Here is a 16,571-nt window from a genome sequence, read left to right on the forward strand (position 1 = left end):
GTTCTTGGATCAACATTTTTGTTGATCCTGGAACAACATTCATGTCTGAAAATGTTGTCCCTACCCTATCCATATACCCTATTATGGTTAATAACACTGATATAGAAGCACCTAACCCTGTTAGTAAGACCAATCTTGACATAAATTATAAACTTGTCCCTCAAATCTGATTTGATGATTGGAAGGTTGCAGGATCAACAAAGATTTTGATCCAGGAACGTGTTGCACTTGGTGAAATCACGTTTACCTTGTAGGAATTCATACATATTACCAATTCGCCAAAATATAAAATAATGAATTACCATAAGATTGTGTTGTTTGTTCAGCTAATCAATGGCTACATGTTTACACAACACATAGTTCTCGCTCACATTGTAAATTACATTATGTACACAACACATGGATGAGTGAATAAAGGAATTGTCATTTCTTAAATTAACAATGGTCCCAGACATTTTAGAGGGAGAGAAATTGAATACAGTGTCATTTGCAGTGCAACTTCAGTGTTGGCCTACAAAATTATGTAATCCCTGCTGCACTATATGGTAAAAATTGTTTCTCTCTTTTTTGTTACCAAATTTAAGTTTTGTGTCTTTGCAAAAATTTACTTTCAAAATAAACTGACCCTGAGAAATATTCACTGCATGGAAGAAAAAAAAAAATAGAGTGTAATTTAGTAAACCAGTCCTTGCCTCCTCTATCAATAAATAATTACTACATTTGTTTTGGACTTACATTAAACAGACTTGAATGAACGAGGTGTGTTTGTATGCGCAGTCTGTCCCACCCAGCTTGTCCCAGGATGTACAGTAATTGTCCCCCGCTGCGCGCACCCGCTGAGCCACTAAACGGAACATCAACAACACAATTAGGGCGAACAAGAACTCGCAGCGCGCGACAGCCCTCACTCCCCACGCGCGCGCATTCAACTTCTCTGGAGGAGTCGCGCGTGTCTGAATGCGTTCGGTGGCCCCAAAACGTGTTTGGACGCTCAAGTCACACTTAAAATGTTTCATTGCAAGTCACATATGCAAACAAATGCTGCTACAGGTTTTTTTGTTTTTAGAACTAAACTAACCATTTTCTTCAATGACTTTTGATTGTGTCAGCTATATGAACTCCTCAACCTCATTCTATATTTCAACAATTACTTGGACTGATATGATCAACATGTCCATAAATGTTTAGGGGCAATCTTCTCCATGCCAAATTTAAGTTTTTCTCATGTAGGCCTAACTCAACATTGTCACTGTGCATTATAGCCTACATTTTAAATTAATTAATTTTCCCGATTTCCTCAACAATCGTTTTCAAACTTTTCCGAAAATAATTTGATAAAGTGGAAAAGTTGGGGGTTGGTACTTTGTTTTCAAATTCAATGACAAAGAATAATTTAAAAAGTGGCATAGGTGTACATTTTCAGGGTATAGCGAATTCACAGCATGAATTCTGGCATTGTTATTGTACTGGGATAACTACATTTTATTGTTCAGTATGTGTCTATTTTGTCTCGTTGGTACAGCGCTTGCTTTTTAGTCTCCTTTTAAATCTTATTAATGTAGACATGTGAGCTCATGTATGGAATAGGCTACTTACATTTTCTAGAGGATAGGCTACACATTCTGGAGAGATTATAGGAACAACCTAAACATGCCGCGAGACTTGTTTACAACTACAAACCCCGTGTTTAGACACAGGGTGGGATGTAAACACAGGTAAAATAATTTAAGACATACAAACCGTCGGCAGCGCAAACATTTACTCAAAACTTTAAGATTCTCAGGGGATGCTTGATTACATTACAATTACGCCCCGCCCCTGGTGTCCTATGATTGGGCGCTGAGATAAAGGGGCTGTCCTTTGTATAAATAGACACGCGCTCCACTATTTGACAGTCAAAACAAACGTAGTAGCCTACTGTATTGCACTTGATGTCAGCTTGTAGACACAGCATGTTATTCTACAGTGTTGAGTTATAGGCTATCATTTTATTATTAGAATTAAGTAACCAGACGACCATTGCGCACATGCAAGCCCATCCTAGAAGACAGGAAGACATCCTAGAAGTGACCGAGGATGGATTCGCCTGTGCAGGGTACCTTCTGGATTCCCCTCGCGCTCTGCGCCCTGCTGTGGAACTCCGTGTGTGCTCGTGAGCCGGTCTGTCAGGAGATATCTGTGCCATTGTGTAGAGGGATCGGCTATAACTACACCTACATGCCGAACCAATTCAACCACGACACCCAGGATGAAGCCGGACTTGAGGTGCACCAGTTCTGGCCCCTCGTGGAGATCCAGTGTTCCCCCGACCTGCGCTTCTTTCTTTGCAGTCTGTACACGCCCATTTGCCTTGAGGACTATAAGAAGCCTTTGCCGCCGTGCAGGAGTGTGTGCGAACGGGCGAAAGCGGGTTGCGCGCCGCTGATGAGGCAATACGGTTTCCCGTGGCCGGACCGTATGAGGTGCGATCTTCTACCCGCGCAGGGGGATTTAAACACTCTGTGCATGGACTACAACAGAACTGATGCTACAGCATCACCTGCTGCTGCAAAACCAACTAGCCGCCCGGGGAAGCCATACAAACGGAAAAATAAAAGCAGTCCTGGATCTTCTTCATGTGAACCGGAGTGTCACTGTCGCGCGCCTATGGTGACCGTGAGCAATGACCGCCATCCCTTGTATAACTGGGTCAAGACGGGCCAGATCCCCAATTGCGCCATGCCGTGCCACAGCCCATATCTTTCTCAGGAGGAAAGGACCTTTGCCACATTTTGGATCGGGATTTGGTCAGTTTTGTGTTTCCTGTCAACGTTCGCCACCGTTGCCACTTTCCTTATTGACATTGAGAGGTTTAAATACCCCGAGCGCCCGATTATTTTCCTGTCCGCCTGCTATATGTTCGTGTCCGTGGGATACATCATCAGACTCATCGCGGGGCACGAAAGGGTCGCGTGCAACCAGGATCATGAGGTGGACCTTATCCACTATGAAACTAGGGGTCCCGCGCTTTGCACGCTTGTGTTTCTACTCATCTATTTCTTTGGGATGGCGAGCGCCATCTGGTGGGTGATTCTGACGTTTACGTGGTTCCTCGCGGCAGGAATGAAGTGGGGAAATGAAGCAATCGCGCGATTCTCGCTGTATTTTCACTTGGCCGCTTGGATCATTCCGAGCGTGAAATCTATCGCCGTGCTCGCGCTGAGTTCGGTGGACGGAGACTCGGTTGCGGGAATCTGCTACGTGGGCAACCAGAACTTGGATAACCTAAGAGGATTCGTGCTCGCGCCACTGGTGATTTATCTTTTTATCGGAACGATATTTTTATTCGCGGGCTTCGTGTCTATGTTTCGGATACGGAGCGTCATTAAACAAGGAGGAACGAAAACGGACAAACTCGAAAGATTGATGGTCCGTATCGGGGTGTTTACAGTGCTGTATACGGTCGTTGCCATGGTGATTGTGGCTTGTTACGTTTACGAACAGCACAACCGTGAAGCGTGGGAAAGAGCGCACGCGTGTAACTGCTCGTCGGAGAAAAAAGCCGGGAAACCTGATTACGCCGTGTTAATGCTCAAATACTTCATGTGCCTTGTGGTCGGGATCACGTCAGGCGCGTGGACCTGGTCCGGTAAAACAGTGGACTCTTGGCGAGTCCTGTGCACGCGCTGCTGCTGCAGTTGGGGTAGTAAAGGCACGAGCGGGTCAGTTTACAGTGACGCGAGCACGGGACTGACGTGGAGATCCGGCACAGCAAGTTTGGTTTTGTGCCCTCCAAAACAAATGCCCCTGTCTCGAGTGTGATGATGACTACGACATAGGAAATGGAGAACTTCTCAAAAATACTTTGTAAACTGACTGAATGACTTGTTGCTTTCCGTCACAATTGAACACTAGGCTACTGTGAGAAATATCCACTGGACTGGAGTAAAAAGTATGACGAATATCGCTTCAATTAAACTAAAGCTAACCAGTTATTAAACCTGTGTATCAGGTTATTATAAACGTGCCTTTAAAAGTGTTATACGGGTTTTTATATTTTTCTTATGTATTTATATTAAGATGTTATTGCTAAAACGGCATAGATGTTTAACATTTATGAGATTGTGTCTATTTATCATTTACTTTGACAGAAAACTATTTTGACAATAAAACACTGTGGAATATTACTAAAGCATTTTTTATTAAATGTGTAAACTCCATCGCTTTTTTTAAGAACAAAATTGCTTCCAAAGTTGCAGGCGAACTCAAGCGATGAATATAGGTATTTGGAGCAAGAGCTGAACAATCTCCAGGACTGATCATTACATCCAATGATCATCACCCCGTCCCTTCCTGCTGATGCTCTTATATGACACTGATATTCCCACACCACCCCCACTCATAATTGTTTTTGAATATGTATTGTCTAATGTAGAAAAGTCATCTATCTTATTGAAAAAGTAGGCTAGCCTATAATGAGAATGATTTAAAATCTTTCATAAAGCTAAAGTGAAATGGAGACTTTAAGTTACTTGTGATATTTAATGTTAAAATAAAACTGCAAAATAATACAGCAGGTACTGATATAATGTTATTGTCATTATTTTTTTACACTACAAATTAATATGTACACAACAATCAATTAACTGACTTGATAAGAGACTAACTGCCATATGATTTTGATATTATCTATACTTCTAGATGGCACAGTTTCACTGATGATTTCTGATTTACACCAAACCCCGGATAGAGCGGCTGAGTGAATGTGGTCTGGACTCTGTGGATGAGAGTCATTGTGTCAGAGACGCTGTAGAAGGACAGAATTCCTGCACTGTGATCCACATACACTCCTATTCTAGAGGAGCTGGAGACTACAGGGAGTCCAGACTTGTTGTTATTGTGACTAAATATGTATCCAGAGCGAAAGCAAAATAATCTCCAGGACTGATTGTTACCTCCAAATTTACACTCATCACCCCGTCCTTTCCTGCTGATGCTCTTATATGAAACTGATAGTCCCACCGCACCCCCACTCCACTCCACCTCCCAGTAACAGCGTCCACACACACTCTCTCTACACAACACCTGAGGCCAAACATCAAATCTGTCCGGATGATCAGGATACAGTTGTATTGTGGCAGCGCAAGTAGCCATTCTGTTTTCCTCAGACAGACAGAGGCGTTTATGCACTGACTCAGAATCCAGAGTAAACTGATGGGAATCTGATGGAAATTAAACACAGATTGCATTTGTTGAAATACCTTCAAAGCATTAAGTGAGACAACAATCAAAGATATAAATGTAGAAACAAGATCACCGATGTATTCCACAAGTTTTTCAAGTAAAATGATTTGATTAGATGTTTAGTTAAAAAGTGTAAATTGTAATTTTTTGACAGAAATTAAAGTTAAACACTTCACCTTTAAGTATTTATATTAGCCTGTGTTTGTTTTAGTTGTATTAATATTTATAACACTTACAGTGTAAGAAGTCCTCCCTTGTTCTGGGTTCAGTGATTTTTATGTATTTCGCTACAGAAACAAACAGATATTTAAAGTGAAACAAACAGATATTTGAAGTGTGATTTCTGCTGATAAAAGTATCCATAATATGTATTTATTTAATAACAATAATGTATTAATTATTATTAACAACTATTTATTGTTATTAATTTTTTTTTATTGACATCTACACAATATTTATTTGTACATTTTGTCGTACTCTGCTTTATGAGATGAGTCTGTACTTTACCAGATAACTTTTCTATCTCCTCTTTGCAGAAATTCTCAAATTTACTTCTTAACAGAGATACAGATCTTCTCGCATCATCATAAGTCCAGACAGAAGGGACAGTGGTGCAGTCTGTAGATGCAGGAGGGACGGAAACAGACTGGAATCTCTACATATGGAAAAAGACAACAGACATACAGGTAAATATGAATCACACAGTGTAAAGATTAAGTATTTTATTTGCTTACTTGCATGTCATGTGACCATCAACAGACACAGAGATGATGGACATGTGATTATGCTTTTAAATTATTGAAATATTAACTTAAAACCTTCAAGTTTTTAAACTGATCACCAACTTAAGATCTCAGTTGTCTAACTCCGTATATACTATGCATGATGTTCCATTATGTTCTTCCATCTGGTCTGAGTGAGCTGATTGATCTGGACTGATTGAAAGTAGATCACCTAAAACCTACTATCTTTCCTCAGGATATTATTCCACCTTTTTACCTGAGACAAATTATGGACACAGTTAGTCCTGGCCTGTAACAAAATGCTTGTCTATTGGTTCCTTCCCTAACAGTCTTAAAGTTGCTGTGGTGAGGCCATATCTTATTAAAACAAATTTGGATCCTTCCTCTTTTTCTAACTTCCATCCTATTTCTAATCTACCTTCTATTTCAAAGATTCTTGAAAGAGTTGCACTGACTCAATTACAATCATACTTGGCTGTAAATTCTCTCCATGAAACGTTTCAATCTGGTTTTAAAGCTTCACACAGTACTGAATTTGCCCTTTTAAGAGTTTCAAGCTATATTGTCATAGAAACTGATTCTGGGAAATCCATGGCTTTAGTTTTATTAGATCTGAGTGCTGCATTTGATTTAGTCGACCATGAGGTCCCGTTGAGACGTCTGGAGATATCTGTGGGCTTTCGTGGCGTAGTCTTACAGTGGTTTCGTTCTTATCTGACCAACAGTTGTTTTAGTTTTCGTATTGGTCATCAGTCCTCCTCTAGTGTACCTCTAAACTGTGGAGTCCCACAGGGATCAATCCTCGGGCCGGTATTGTTTACCCTTTACATGCTACCTCTGGCTTCCATTTTTCATAAATAAACGGATCAGTACTGTTGTAAAATCAGGCTTTTTTTTTTATCTTTGGCAACTCTCTAAAGTGAAATCTTTTTTAACCCAGAGTGACTTCCAAACAGTGATTCATCATGCTTTTGTAACAACTCGTCTAGACTATTGTAATCTCTCAGTCTTTCCTCTCCCGTCTACAGCTAGTGCAAAACGCAGCTGCTAGACTCCTCACTGGGACCCGCAAGTATAAATCGATCACTCCTATTTTATCCACCCTGCACTGGCTACCTGTCCAATTTAGAATTGATTTTAAAATTGTAGTTGTTTATAAAGCCCTCAACAAATTGGCCCCTCAGTACCTGACCGATCTACTCTGTCCGTAAACTCCCTCTAGAACTCTAGTGATCACCGTCTACTCATTGTGCCTAGATCTTGTATTATTTAGTCAAAAAACGACCAGAGTCTCAGATCATTTTCACATGCGGGTCTCCTCTTTTATTCACCTCCTAGCTTTTCTTTACACATATTTCACCCACTGCCCCCTAGAGCATATATTCAGGAACTCCCTAACATATATGGGAATTACAAATCGATATTCAAACTTGAATATTACATCCCCTTTCTTTGAGAGCTTGGCATACTATGTCAATAAACACAATGTGTCAACTGTGCAACTATATAACATAAGTGCAACAACCAACATAAAGAACGAAAAGTAAACAACATAATTATATCAACAATAATGACAAATTATTATTTTTTATATAGGGCAGCGATCCGCCTACACCCTTCACAGTTAAAGATCAAGGACGGCTCTTGGTTTCACTTCACGTCCGGATCTGGTAACGTAAAGTGGAGCAACAGAGTCAGTTTTCTTTGTGTCTGTCTGCTGAGGTTGATCCATGGGCACTGTGTGCTGAATGCTCGAAGACATTCCAGGCTCGGCAGTGGTAGGCTGTGCTCTATCTGGCAAAAGGTGACGACGATTCCTGCGGAAAATTTGGCCTCCTGCAGTACTCACATGATAAGACCTGTAGGTGTCAGCAGGTTTAATGACTACAGCAGGCTTCCATTTACCCGACTCCTGAATTCGGACGTGGTCCCCATCCCCTAGTGGCGTGAGTGGTTTTGCTGACCTGTTGTAGTACTTTGCTTGATGTTGTTGCTTTTGCTCACGCCTTGCATGAACATCATTTCCACTGACAGTTTCAGGTTGCAACTGTTGGCTGGTAGTTGGTAAAATGGAGCGTAGTCTTCTGCTCATCAGTAGTTGGGCAGGTGATCTGAAACCATCCACTGGGGTGTTCCTGTACTCCAACAGACTGATATATGGGTCTTTCTTGTCCGCTTTTGCTTTATCCATTAGTGATTTGGCAATCTGCACTGCCTTCTCACTGAGCCCATTGCTCTGTGGGTAATGCGGACTACTTGTGACATGCACAAAGTCCCATGTTCGAGCAAAGTTTTCAAACTCTTTTGAGCTGAATTGAGGCCCATTGTCTGAGATGACCTTTTCAGGAATCCCATGTGCTGCAAATACTTTTTTCAGTTTCCTGATCACTGCAGCAGCTGTGGTGCTCTTGAGCTTTTCCAAATCAAAGTATCGGCTATAGTAATCTACCACCACTATGTAGTCGTCACTATTCCAAGTGAGTAGATCCGTACTGACAATCTGCCATGGCCGGTTTGGTATAGGATGGGAAATGAGAGGCTCTTTTGCATTTGACATACGACGCTCAAGACAAATGGAGCACTGTTCGACCATGCAGGCGATCTGTTTGGACATGCCTGGCCAGAAAAGAATGTCCCTAGCGCGTTGTTTGGATTTCTCGATTCCCATGTGGCCTGCATGAATGCGTTTAAGCATCTCTTCTCTCAGCTGCATGGGAATTACAATCTTTTCTCCCTTGAAGACCATGCCGCCCATCTCAGATAACTCGTCCCTATGATTCCAGTATTCTAGAATGGCTGTAGGGCATTGCTTTCTTTCAGCAGGCCATCCTTCTTTGATCACTTTCTTTAGCGTGGACATTTGGACATCTCCTTCAGTTTTTTCTTGAATATTTCTGAGCTTCGCATCACTGACAGGGAGAGCGCTGAGTACGGTATGCACTTGCACATCCATCTCCTCACTAAGGCGGTGATCGGCGCTGGGCAACGATTTCCTTGACAGCGTGTCGGCCACTGGAATATTTTTCCCAGGAATGTGTACGATGGTGAAATTGTACTTTTGCAGTTGCCAGATCATCCTTTGCAGTCTTGGTGGTGCTGCAGCTAATGGCTTTCTGATGATCCATTCAAGGGGTTTATGATCGGATTCCACTGTTATGTGCCGTCCATAGACATATTGATGAAATCTTTTGCAACCCCAGAGGATGGCCAGGAGTTCTTTCTCTATTTGAGCGTATCTTATCTCTGAGTCCGTGAGTGACTTTGAGGCATATGCAAGTGGTTTACCTTCCTGCAGCAACACTGCACCTAGTCCATATTTGGAGGCATCCACTTGCAGTGTGAGGTCTTTGCTTGTGTCGAAAAATGACAACACAGGTCCTGGTTCCCTGGTAATGATGTCTTTCATCCTTTGGAACGCTGCGTCATGTTGCTTGTCCCATACGAACTCATGATCCTGCCGCAGTAGCTGTCTCCGAGGTGCATTTATGTCTGAAAGATCTGGTGCAAATTTTGAAAGATAATTGACCATTCCCAGAATTGTTTCTAGTTCAGCACGATTCTTAGGTGGAGACATCTCTTTTACGGCTTCCACCTTGTGAGGGTCCGGTTTGATTCCATCTTTGGAAAGACGGTGGCCAAAGTAGCTGACTTCCGGGACACACACAGTTCTTTTCTCAGGATTAAGGCGTACCCCTTTTTCTCTGGACCTTTCCAGCATCCTCCTGAGATTATGATCATGTTCTTCTTTTGTTTTTCCGTAGACCAAGATATCATCCACGATGGCCACAACCCCAGGCAGACCTTCATAAATCTCATCTATTTTCTGTTGAAAAATGTCCTGGGCTGAGACAATGCCGAAGGGTAGGCGAAGAAATCGATATCTACCGAATATCGTATTGAAAGTGGTCAGTTTCGAGGCTTGTTCAGAAAGCTTGATTGCCCAGTAGCCGGATCTAGCATCCATTACACTGAAGTAACGGGCTCCTGACAGCTTTGGTGTGATGTCATCTAGCGTAGGCATAGGATAGTGTGGTCGCTTTATAGCCTTATTAAGATCACGTGGATCCAGACAGACTCTCAGCTTACCAGTTTTGGGCTTTTCGACCACGCACAGGGCATTTACCCAATCTGTCGGCTCTGTCTCTTTCACAATGATATTTTGCTCCTCCATGGAGTCCAGCTCCTCTTTCAGCCGATCTCGCAGGGCGAAAGGAACTCTCCTCGGTGGGTGAATGACGGGTGTGGCTGTTGGGTCCAACTGAATGTTGCTTTCCCCAGGAAATAGACCAATGCCTGTAAACACATCAGTAAATTCATCTACAATCGACTCAGACTCTTTTTCTGGGGAGGATACAGACAGCACCAGCTTAATCATGTCTAAGTCCAAACATGCTTTTAATCCAAGCACGGGTGGTGACTGGGTGTCCACAATGAAGAAGTCTAGTGGCATGGCATTCTCTTTATATTTGCAGTGTAGCTGGCAGGTAGCCTGGTTCTACCAGACTCTCGTACATTTCATTTGTACAGAGAGTCTGGCCTCGCTCCATTGAGAAACGTTTACTTCCTTGTAGGCGGGTTCTCTGTTAAAGTTCAAAACTATTGGATCTGCCCAGCGTCACTCAGGATCTGCCATAGCCAATCGCTAACGTGTGGTCGTGACGTATGTCATGCGCCGAAACCGGCTGGAAAGAACAAGTCCGAATTCCATATTCATAAATCTAAATATCTAAATGCTAAACCTCTCTTTCTTATATTTGTGAAAGAATTTTAAAAATACCTCTTTTCAATTAAGTTGTCTGAGAACAAAAAAAGCCTTAAAAACATGATCTGTTTGTAATTATTTTCCTTTTTTTCAGTGTCATGTAATTCTCTTAACTTGTTCATGTTTATTTTATATTATCCCCCTACTGTTTTATTTTTGTTTTGTTTTTATTATTATTTTTTGTTTGTTTTTGTATTATGTTTTCTGTTATTACTTGTGTATTGTTTTAAGCAATAAAAAAAAACAAGTCCGAATGATCAGAGGATTATGTTTAGAATAAGATGTCTGTCAACGAGAGCTGCATGTTTTGTTCATCGAATTTAAGAGTTCAAGGAACAATTCTAAATTCTAAATGTATATTTGACACTAATGACAGTGATGTATTCAATCAACTGTCGAAGCTGGGTGTAATCATTAACAATACGCCGCTGCGGTCGTTTCGGATCTGCCGCAAATGCTGTAACGTTACAGTGATCATCGTGCACGCCGAGCTGCCCAGCACCAACTCCTAACCTTTCTGCCTCCCTCACTTGGTCCTCCATTAGTGCAACAAGAGGAGACGACAACAACTATCGGCTTTGCATCCTATCGTTCGCCTTAGCTAACTCATTCACCACTAGCGGAGTGAGCTGGAAAATTAAACTTTTCCCGAATCATGGCCACCAACAACACTTAGCAAACATTGATCTTGCTCGGGCTTTAACTTCTGGATATTCGGCAGTTTTGCAACAACGGACCGAATAGATTTTCTCACGTCTTTCTCCGCTGCCATTACTGAACTCCAACTCAAACTGACGCGCTACATCAACGTCATCGTTCTCAGCCACTCCCTCTGTTCGCTGATTGGACCGGTAAAAAAATTATTTCTGGAAACCAAAGTCTACAGCACAATCCCAGACGTAGTACTGAAGGAAAATAAAATTGAGCGGAAGTGCGTAGGAGGGCGGAGCCAGGCTAGCTGGCAGGTGCCTTTAACTGACAATTGCTGTCCACCGTATCCTGTGAGCTTTTTGTGAGTTTGCTGCATCTTTGTTTTTAGTGCAAATTTTTTGAAGTCTCTTTGAGGTATTACATTAACCTGAGCACCCGTGTCCAGTTTGAATTTCAATGGCAAACCGTATTCTCTTATTTCAATCTCAGCAAAAGCTTGCTCTGATGAAGTAAATGTGTTTGCATTTGTGACACAGTCAATAAAGAATTCACTACTCACGTCTGGGTATGCATCTTCATGTTTGTTTTCACTTACACAGTGCACAGATTTCGGTTTTGACTTGCAAACCTTTGCAAAATGGTTATACTTTCCACATTTCGCACACTGCTTTCCCTTTGCTGGGCATGTCTCTCTCCTTTTGTGTTCTTTACCGCAGTATCCACATATTTGGAGGCGTTCTATGTTCACATTGTTGTTTTTTGTGTTTTTCTGAAAGCTCTGACGCGTTTTTGCATGCTTTCCTATAGTGTGCACTTGTTGCGCGTGCTCTGCATTTATGCTGCCGGTGGCCATACTTTTCATCTGCGCCTGCGCAATCTCATGCGATCTGGCAGTGTCGATTGCTTTTTCTAATGTTAGTTCAGCACCCTGATTGAGTAATTTCTCCCGAACATGTGGGGAATAAATGCCGAAAACGACACGGTCTCTCACCATCTCATCTGGATTAGTGTAGCCACAATCTTTAACGAGCAGTCTGAGTTCAGTGACGAACTGATCAAATGTTTCCGTGGCGCACTGCGTTTTCTCATTAAACTTGTATCTGGCAAAAATTAGGTTCGCCTTTGGTACTACGTAAGCTTCAAATTTGTCGTAGTAAGTTTTGAGCAACTTAGCTTCATCCTCAGTGAGAGTCCATGTGTTATAGATATCCCGTCCTTTCTCTCCAATCCATAAGAGCAGGTAGCTGCATTTCTCCGTCTCCTCCTTGCGGCGAAACGGCCCCGAAAACATCAGTTCAACGTGCTGTTTAAACTTTCTCCATGCATCGGGAAGATTCTGTGACTCCCAATCCATTCGCGGTGCAGGCACTCCGACAGCATCCATCTTCGCGATTCACTCTGACACCATGTATTATTTAGTCAAAAAACGACCAGAGTCTCAGATCATTTTCACATGCGGGTCTCCTCTTTTATTCACCTCCTAGCTTTTCTTTACACATATTTCACCCACTGCCCCCTAGAGCATATATTCAGGAACTCCCTAACATATATGGGAATTACAAATCGATATTCAAACTTGAATATTACAGATCTAGACTTAAAAAACGAGGCGATCACGCTTTTGCGACTGCAGGCCCAAAACTTTGGAACAGTCTACCTCTCTACATTAGATTAGCTCCCTCTGTTTTCACCTTCAAATCTTATTTTCTTTGGCTTTTAATACTCCTTGATTTAGGTCCGATTATTGTTTATCTGTTGTTTTGTGTTTCTTTATTGGTTGTTTCATTTTTATTTATTTTTTCTGTTCTGTACAGGTCTGGTCAGCCTTGGTTGTTTTTAAATGTGCTTTATAAATAAATATTTCATTGTATTGTATTGTAAGTCTTCAAGTCAATATTTAAGTTACGGGGGTTCAGCTGACAGAAAAGTTTGGGAATACCTGATCTAATACAATCTTGACAACATTCACACTGATCAGAACGACTGGCAGTTGTTCTCAGATTCATTAAATGAATGTGATTATTCAACTCAAATAAAAAGACAATTAAAGAGTCTGCTGTAATAAGCCGTAATAATAAAATCATTCTAAACCTGAAGGAAATGGATGTGATGATCTGTGTGTGAAAGCTGCTTCAGCTCAGCTTCTCTCCTCCTCAGATCGACAATGTCCTGCTCCAGTCGCTTCAAGAGTCCTTCAGCTCGACTCACTGCATCCTTTTCCTGATCTCTGATCATCCGTGTCACCTCAGATCGGCTTTTCTTAATGGAGCGGATCAGTTCAGTATAGATCCTCTCACTGTCCTCCACTGCAGCCTGTGCAGAGCGCTGTAAGGACACACACAGAGAACCACTAGAATCAGTCCGTTCAATCTGACAGTTATTTTTCTCCTCTTCAAAACTCACCTTGTGAGTCTGCACAGACTCTCTGAGCTCCTGGAGCTTCGTTTGCCTCTCCTGAATTCTCTTCTGTAATATTATTACTGTCTCTTCAACCCGTTTCTGTGAGGATGAACAAATAATTGTAAACATTAGAAAACTTCAGTTTTCTCTCAATAAGGCTTTAAAGATTTTATGTACTACATCTAGATATTTTTTTACTGGAATTTATCTGTATCATTAAATATTTGTATGAAACAATTACATTTGTTCACCTTTCCATTGTTCTGATAAAGACTTCACAAAAAGAAAGAAAAATAAACACACGGCAAATGACCCAGAGCCAGAGCTAAAGTTCTAATAAAATACTATACTATGGCTACAAACAGAGATGGAAACTCGAGTCTGCGACTTGATTCACGATTTCGTTCTCTGGTCTTGTCGCATGAAACACCACAATTTAAAAGCCAGCATTAGGTGTGTGTGTGTGTGTGTGTGTGTGTGTGTGTGTGTGTGTGTGTGTGTGTGTGTGTGTGTGTGTGTGTGTGTGTGTGTGTGTGTTAATCACCCATTGTAAAAGTGCTGTTATAAATGAACAATGGCAATAACAGTATAGTCAAGTCTTAGGCTAACGGTCTTAACATGTGATAATCTTCATGTCATTTAATTTGAAAAACAATCAATTACTTAAAAGAGAAGCTGTGGTTGCACATCTGTCAGAGACTTGCTGTCGATTTTCAGGAAGTAGGCTACACGTTTCAATGTCCTTTTAATTTTTTTTAATTTTGTTATACCTTTTCATGTTTTTTTTTTAAATGTATTTGCTACCATAGGCTATGCACAGAATATCCAAGTTTACCATCTGTGTAACAGTAGAAGGCCAGAAAGAGCTGCAGTTAGCATGCCTGTCGGAGACCCCAGTTTGAATCCTGCTTGGAGCGGTGTGAGTAGTGGTTACTTTTGGTGCCGTGACCAGGGTGGGAGTGAGGTTTAGTGGGGTGAGTGTAACAGACGTAGGCCAGTAAAAGCTGTGCGTGTAACCTAATGGACGGACACTTCCATATGCAGATCGGTTTGTTGAGTCGGGGTGTGTTATTTAATCGACTTAACAATGGGAATGTTATTTTTTGTGTTGTTTACTTTAATGCTTGTCTATACACGGGGGTTTTGTTACCACTGGCGCTCACTGTAAGACAAAGGCTAGTAGGCTACCTATTGGTTGAGAACAACAGCAAGCAGCAAGTCAAATAGCTCAAAATACATACCACTTTTATTTTTCTCGTGGTGACTGTCTTATCGTTCCAAATGATGTAATGTCGATTTTAAGTAATAGCCTTCATAAATTTTAAATAAATGAACAAGACCTTCTGTAGAATTAATTGATTTTAATATTTGTTTAGCAAAATTTCAAAATTGGTTTAGCCTCATACACTGCTAATTATATATTTAGCTGAAATAACTATTGCTTGAAATAGAACAAAAACTTGAGACTTTGCAGGGACTTGTGAACATGTCTGGATGCTAATAATAATTTTCAATGATAAACAATACTAATAGGCCTAGGCCCTAGGCGATATAACGCAATTTTATGATTACAAATTAAATTTATTAGATTTAGCTTAACAGCAGACACAAGTTATATGCAATTTCAGTTTATACCTGTTTCTCTTTTCTCTCTTGTTTAGCTGAAACAGTATCGTGATTTTTGTGTTCATCCACCACACACATCAAACAAATAGATCGCTGGTCAGTACGACAGTAAACCTCCATCAGTCTGTCGTGTTTAGAGCAGATCATCTCCTGCAGTCGTCCAGTGGCATCAGTCACTTTGTGTCGTTTCCTTGAACGAGATTCTTCATGACACTCAAAGTGACTTTGACAGTATGATTCCAGACACATCATACAGGACTTTACAGCTTTGCGTTTCCTTCCAGTACAGACGTCACACTCCACATCTCCAGGTCCAGCATAACTGAGAGGAGGACGAGCTGTTTGGACTTTTGTCTTCAGTGTTTCCACCATTTCAGCCAGCATCACATTCTTGTTTAAAGCAGGTCTTGGAGTGAAGGTCTGTCTGCACTGAGGGCAGCTGTAAACTCCCTCCTGATCATCTTTATTCCAGCAGTCTGTAATGCAGCTCATACAGTAACTGTGTCCGCAGGGGATCGTCACTGGATCCTTCAGTGGATCCAGACAGATTGAACAGCTGAACTGGTCTTCTTCAGCCACTGAAATACTGGCTTCTGCCATTACACTGCACGAACACAGGATACAGCCAGACAACGGCTGAACAACACTTAAGTTTCAATTTCTCTCAACTGACCAGTGTTTCCTGTCTCGAGACGTGTGCAAAAGAGGTGTGTTTGTATGGCGTGAATCACCTTTTGATCATAAAGGACATGGGAGTCTGACTGTTTTTCTCAGATCATTCGCTTGCGTTGCAATTAGCTTAGTATAAATATAGGGTAGGCCTACTTATGTAGCAACCTTGATTCAATACAAGAATCAGCAGATACACAAACAGCTGGGCCACTTAAATATTCACTTCCAATTTTACACTGCATGTATAATTTTTATATAGCTTACAATAAGTCCTTAGGTTTCTATCTATCTGATACCAAATCGTTCTATCTATCTGATTACCTTCTGCGTTTGAGAAATTGAAAGTAGCTCACCAGTTTGTGAAAATACACAGCCAAAAAGGAACAGTAGATGGCGCTCAAACGCAGTGTTTTTAATGCCTGTGCCAGTATTTACATAGCCTAGGTCTAGGAAATGTCACTATTTTTGTAATCGAATATAAAATCGTACATTAA

General features: G+C 41.4%; 2 protein-coding genes across 2 annotated transcripts; one reads left to right on the forward strand and one right to left on the reverse strand.

Moving 5' to 3' along the window:
- Positions 1 to 1,864: 1,864 nt before the first annotated feature.
- On the forward strand, positions 1,865 to 4,076 carry fzd8b (frizzled class receptor 8b). Its single transcript, XM_056253497.1, has one exon. It carries the CDS (start codon positions 2,077 to 2,079, stop codon positions 3,799 to 3,801), a length of 1,725 nt encoding a protein of 574 aa, XP_056109472.1. The 5' UTR covers positions 1,865 to 2,076; the 3' UTR covers positions 3,802 to 4,076.
- A 586-nt stretch (positions 4,077 to 4,662) lies between these two features.
- On the reverse strand, positions 4,663 to 16,100 carry LOC130087250 (tripartite motif-containing protein 16-like protein). Its single transcript, XM_056253500.1, has 6 exons — positions 15,415 to 16,100; positions 13,783 to 13,878; positions 13,471 to 13,704; positions 5,731 to 5,878; positions 5,460 to 5,510; positions 4,663 to 5,201 (listed from the first exon to the last, which is right to left on the reverse strand). Exons 1-6 carry the CDS (start codon positions 16,003 to 16,005, stop codon positions 4,669 to 4,671), a joined length of 1,653 nt encoding a protein of 550 aa, XP_056109475.1. The 5' UTR covers positions 16,006 to 16,100; the 3' UTR covers positions 4,663 to 4,668.
- Between the last annotated feature and the right edge of the window lie 471 nt (positions 16,101 to 16,571).

This window comes from Rhinichthys klamathensis, unplaced genomic scaffold, assembly GCF_029890125.1.
Source record: "Rhinichthys klamathensis goyatoka isolate OS25496 unplaced genomic scaffold, OSU_Roscu_1.1 h1tg000105l_1, whole genome shotgun sequence".
In the NCBI taxonomy this organism is placed as follows: Eukaryota; Metazoa; Chordata; class Actinopteri; order Cypriniformes; family Leuciscidae; genus Rhinichthys; species Rhinichthys klamathensis.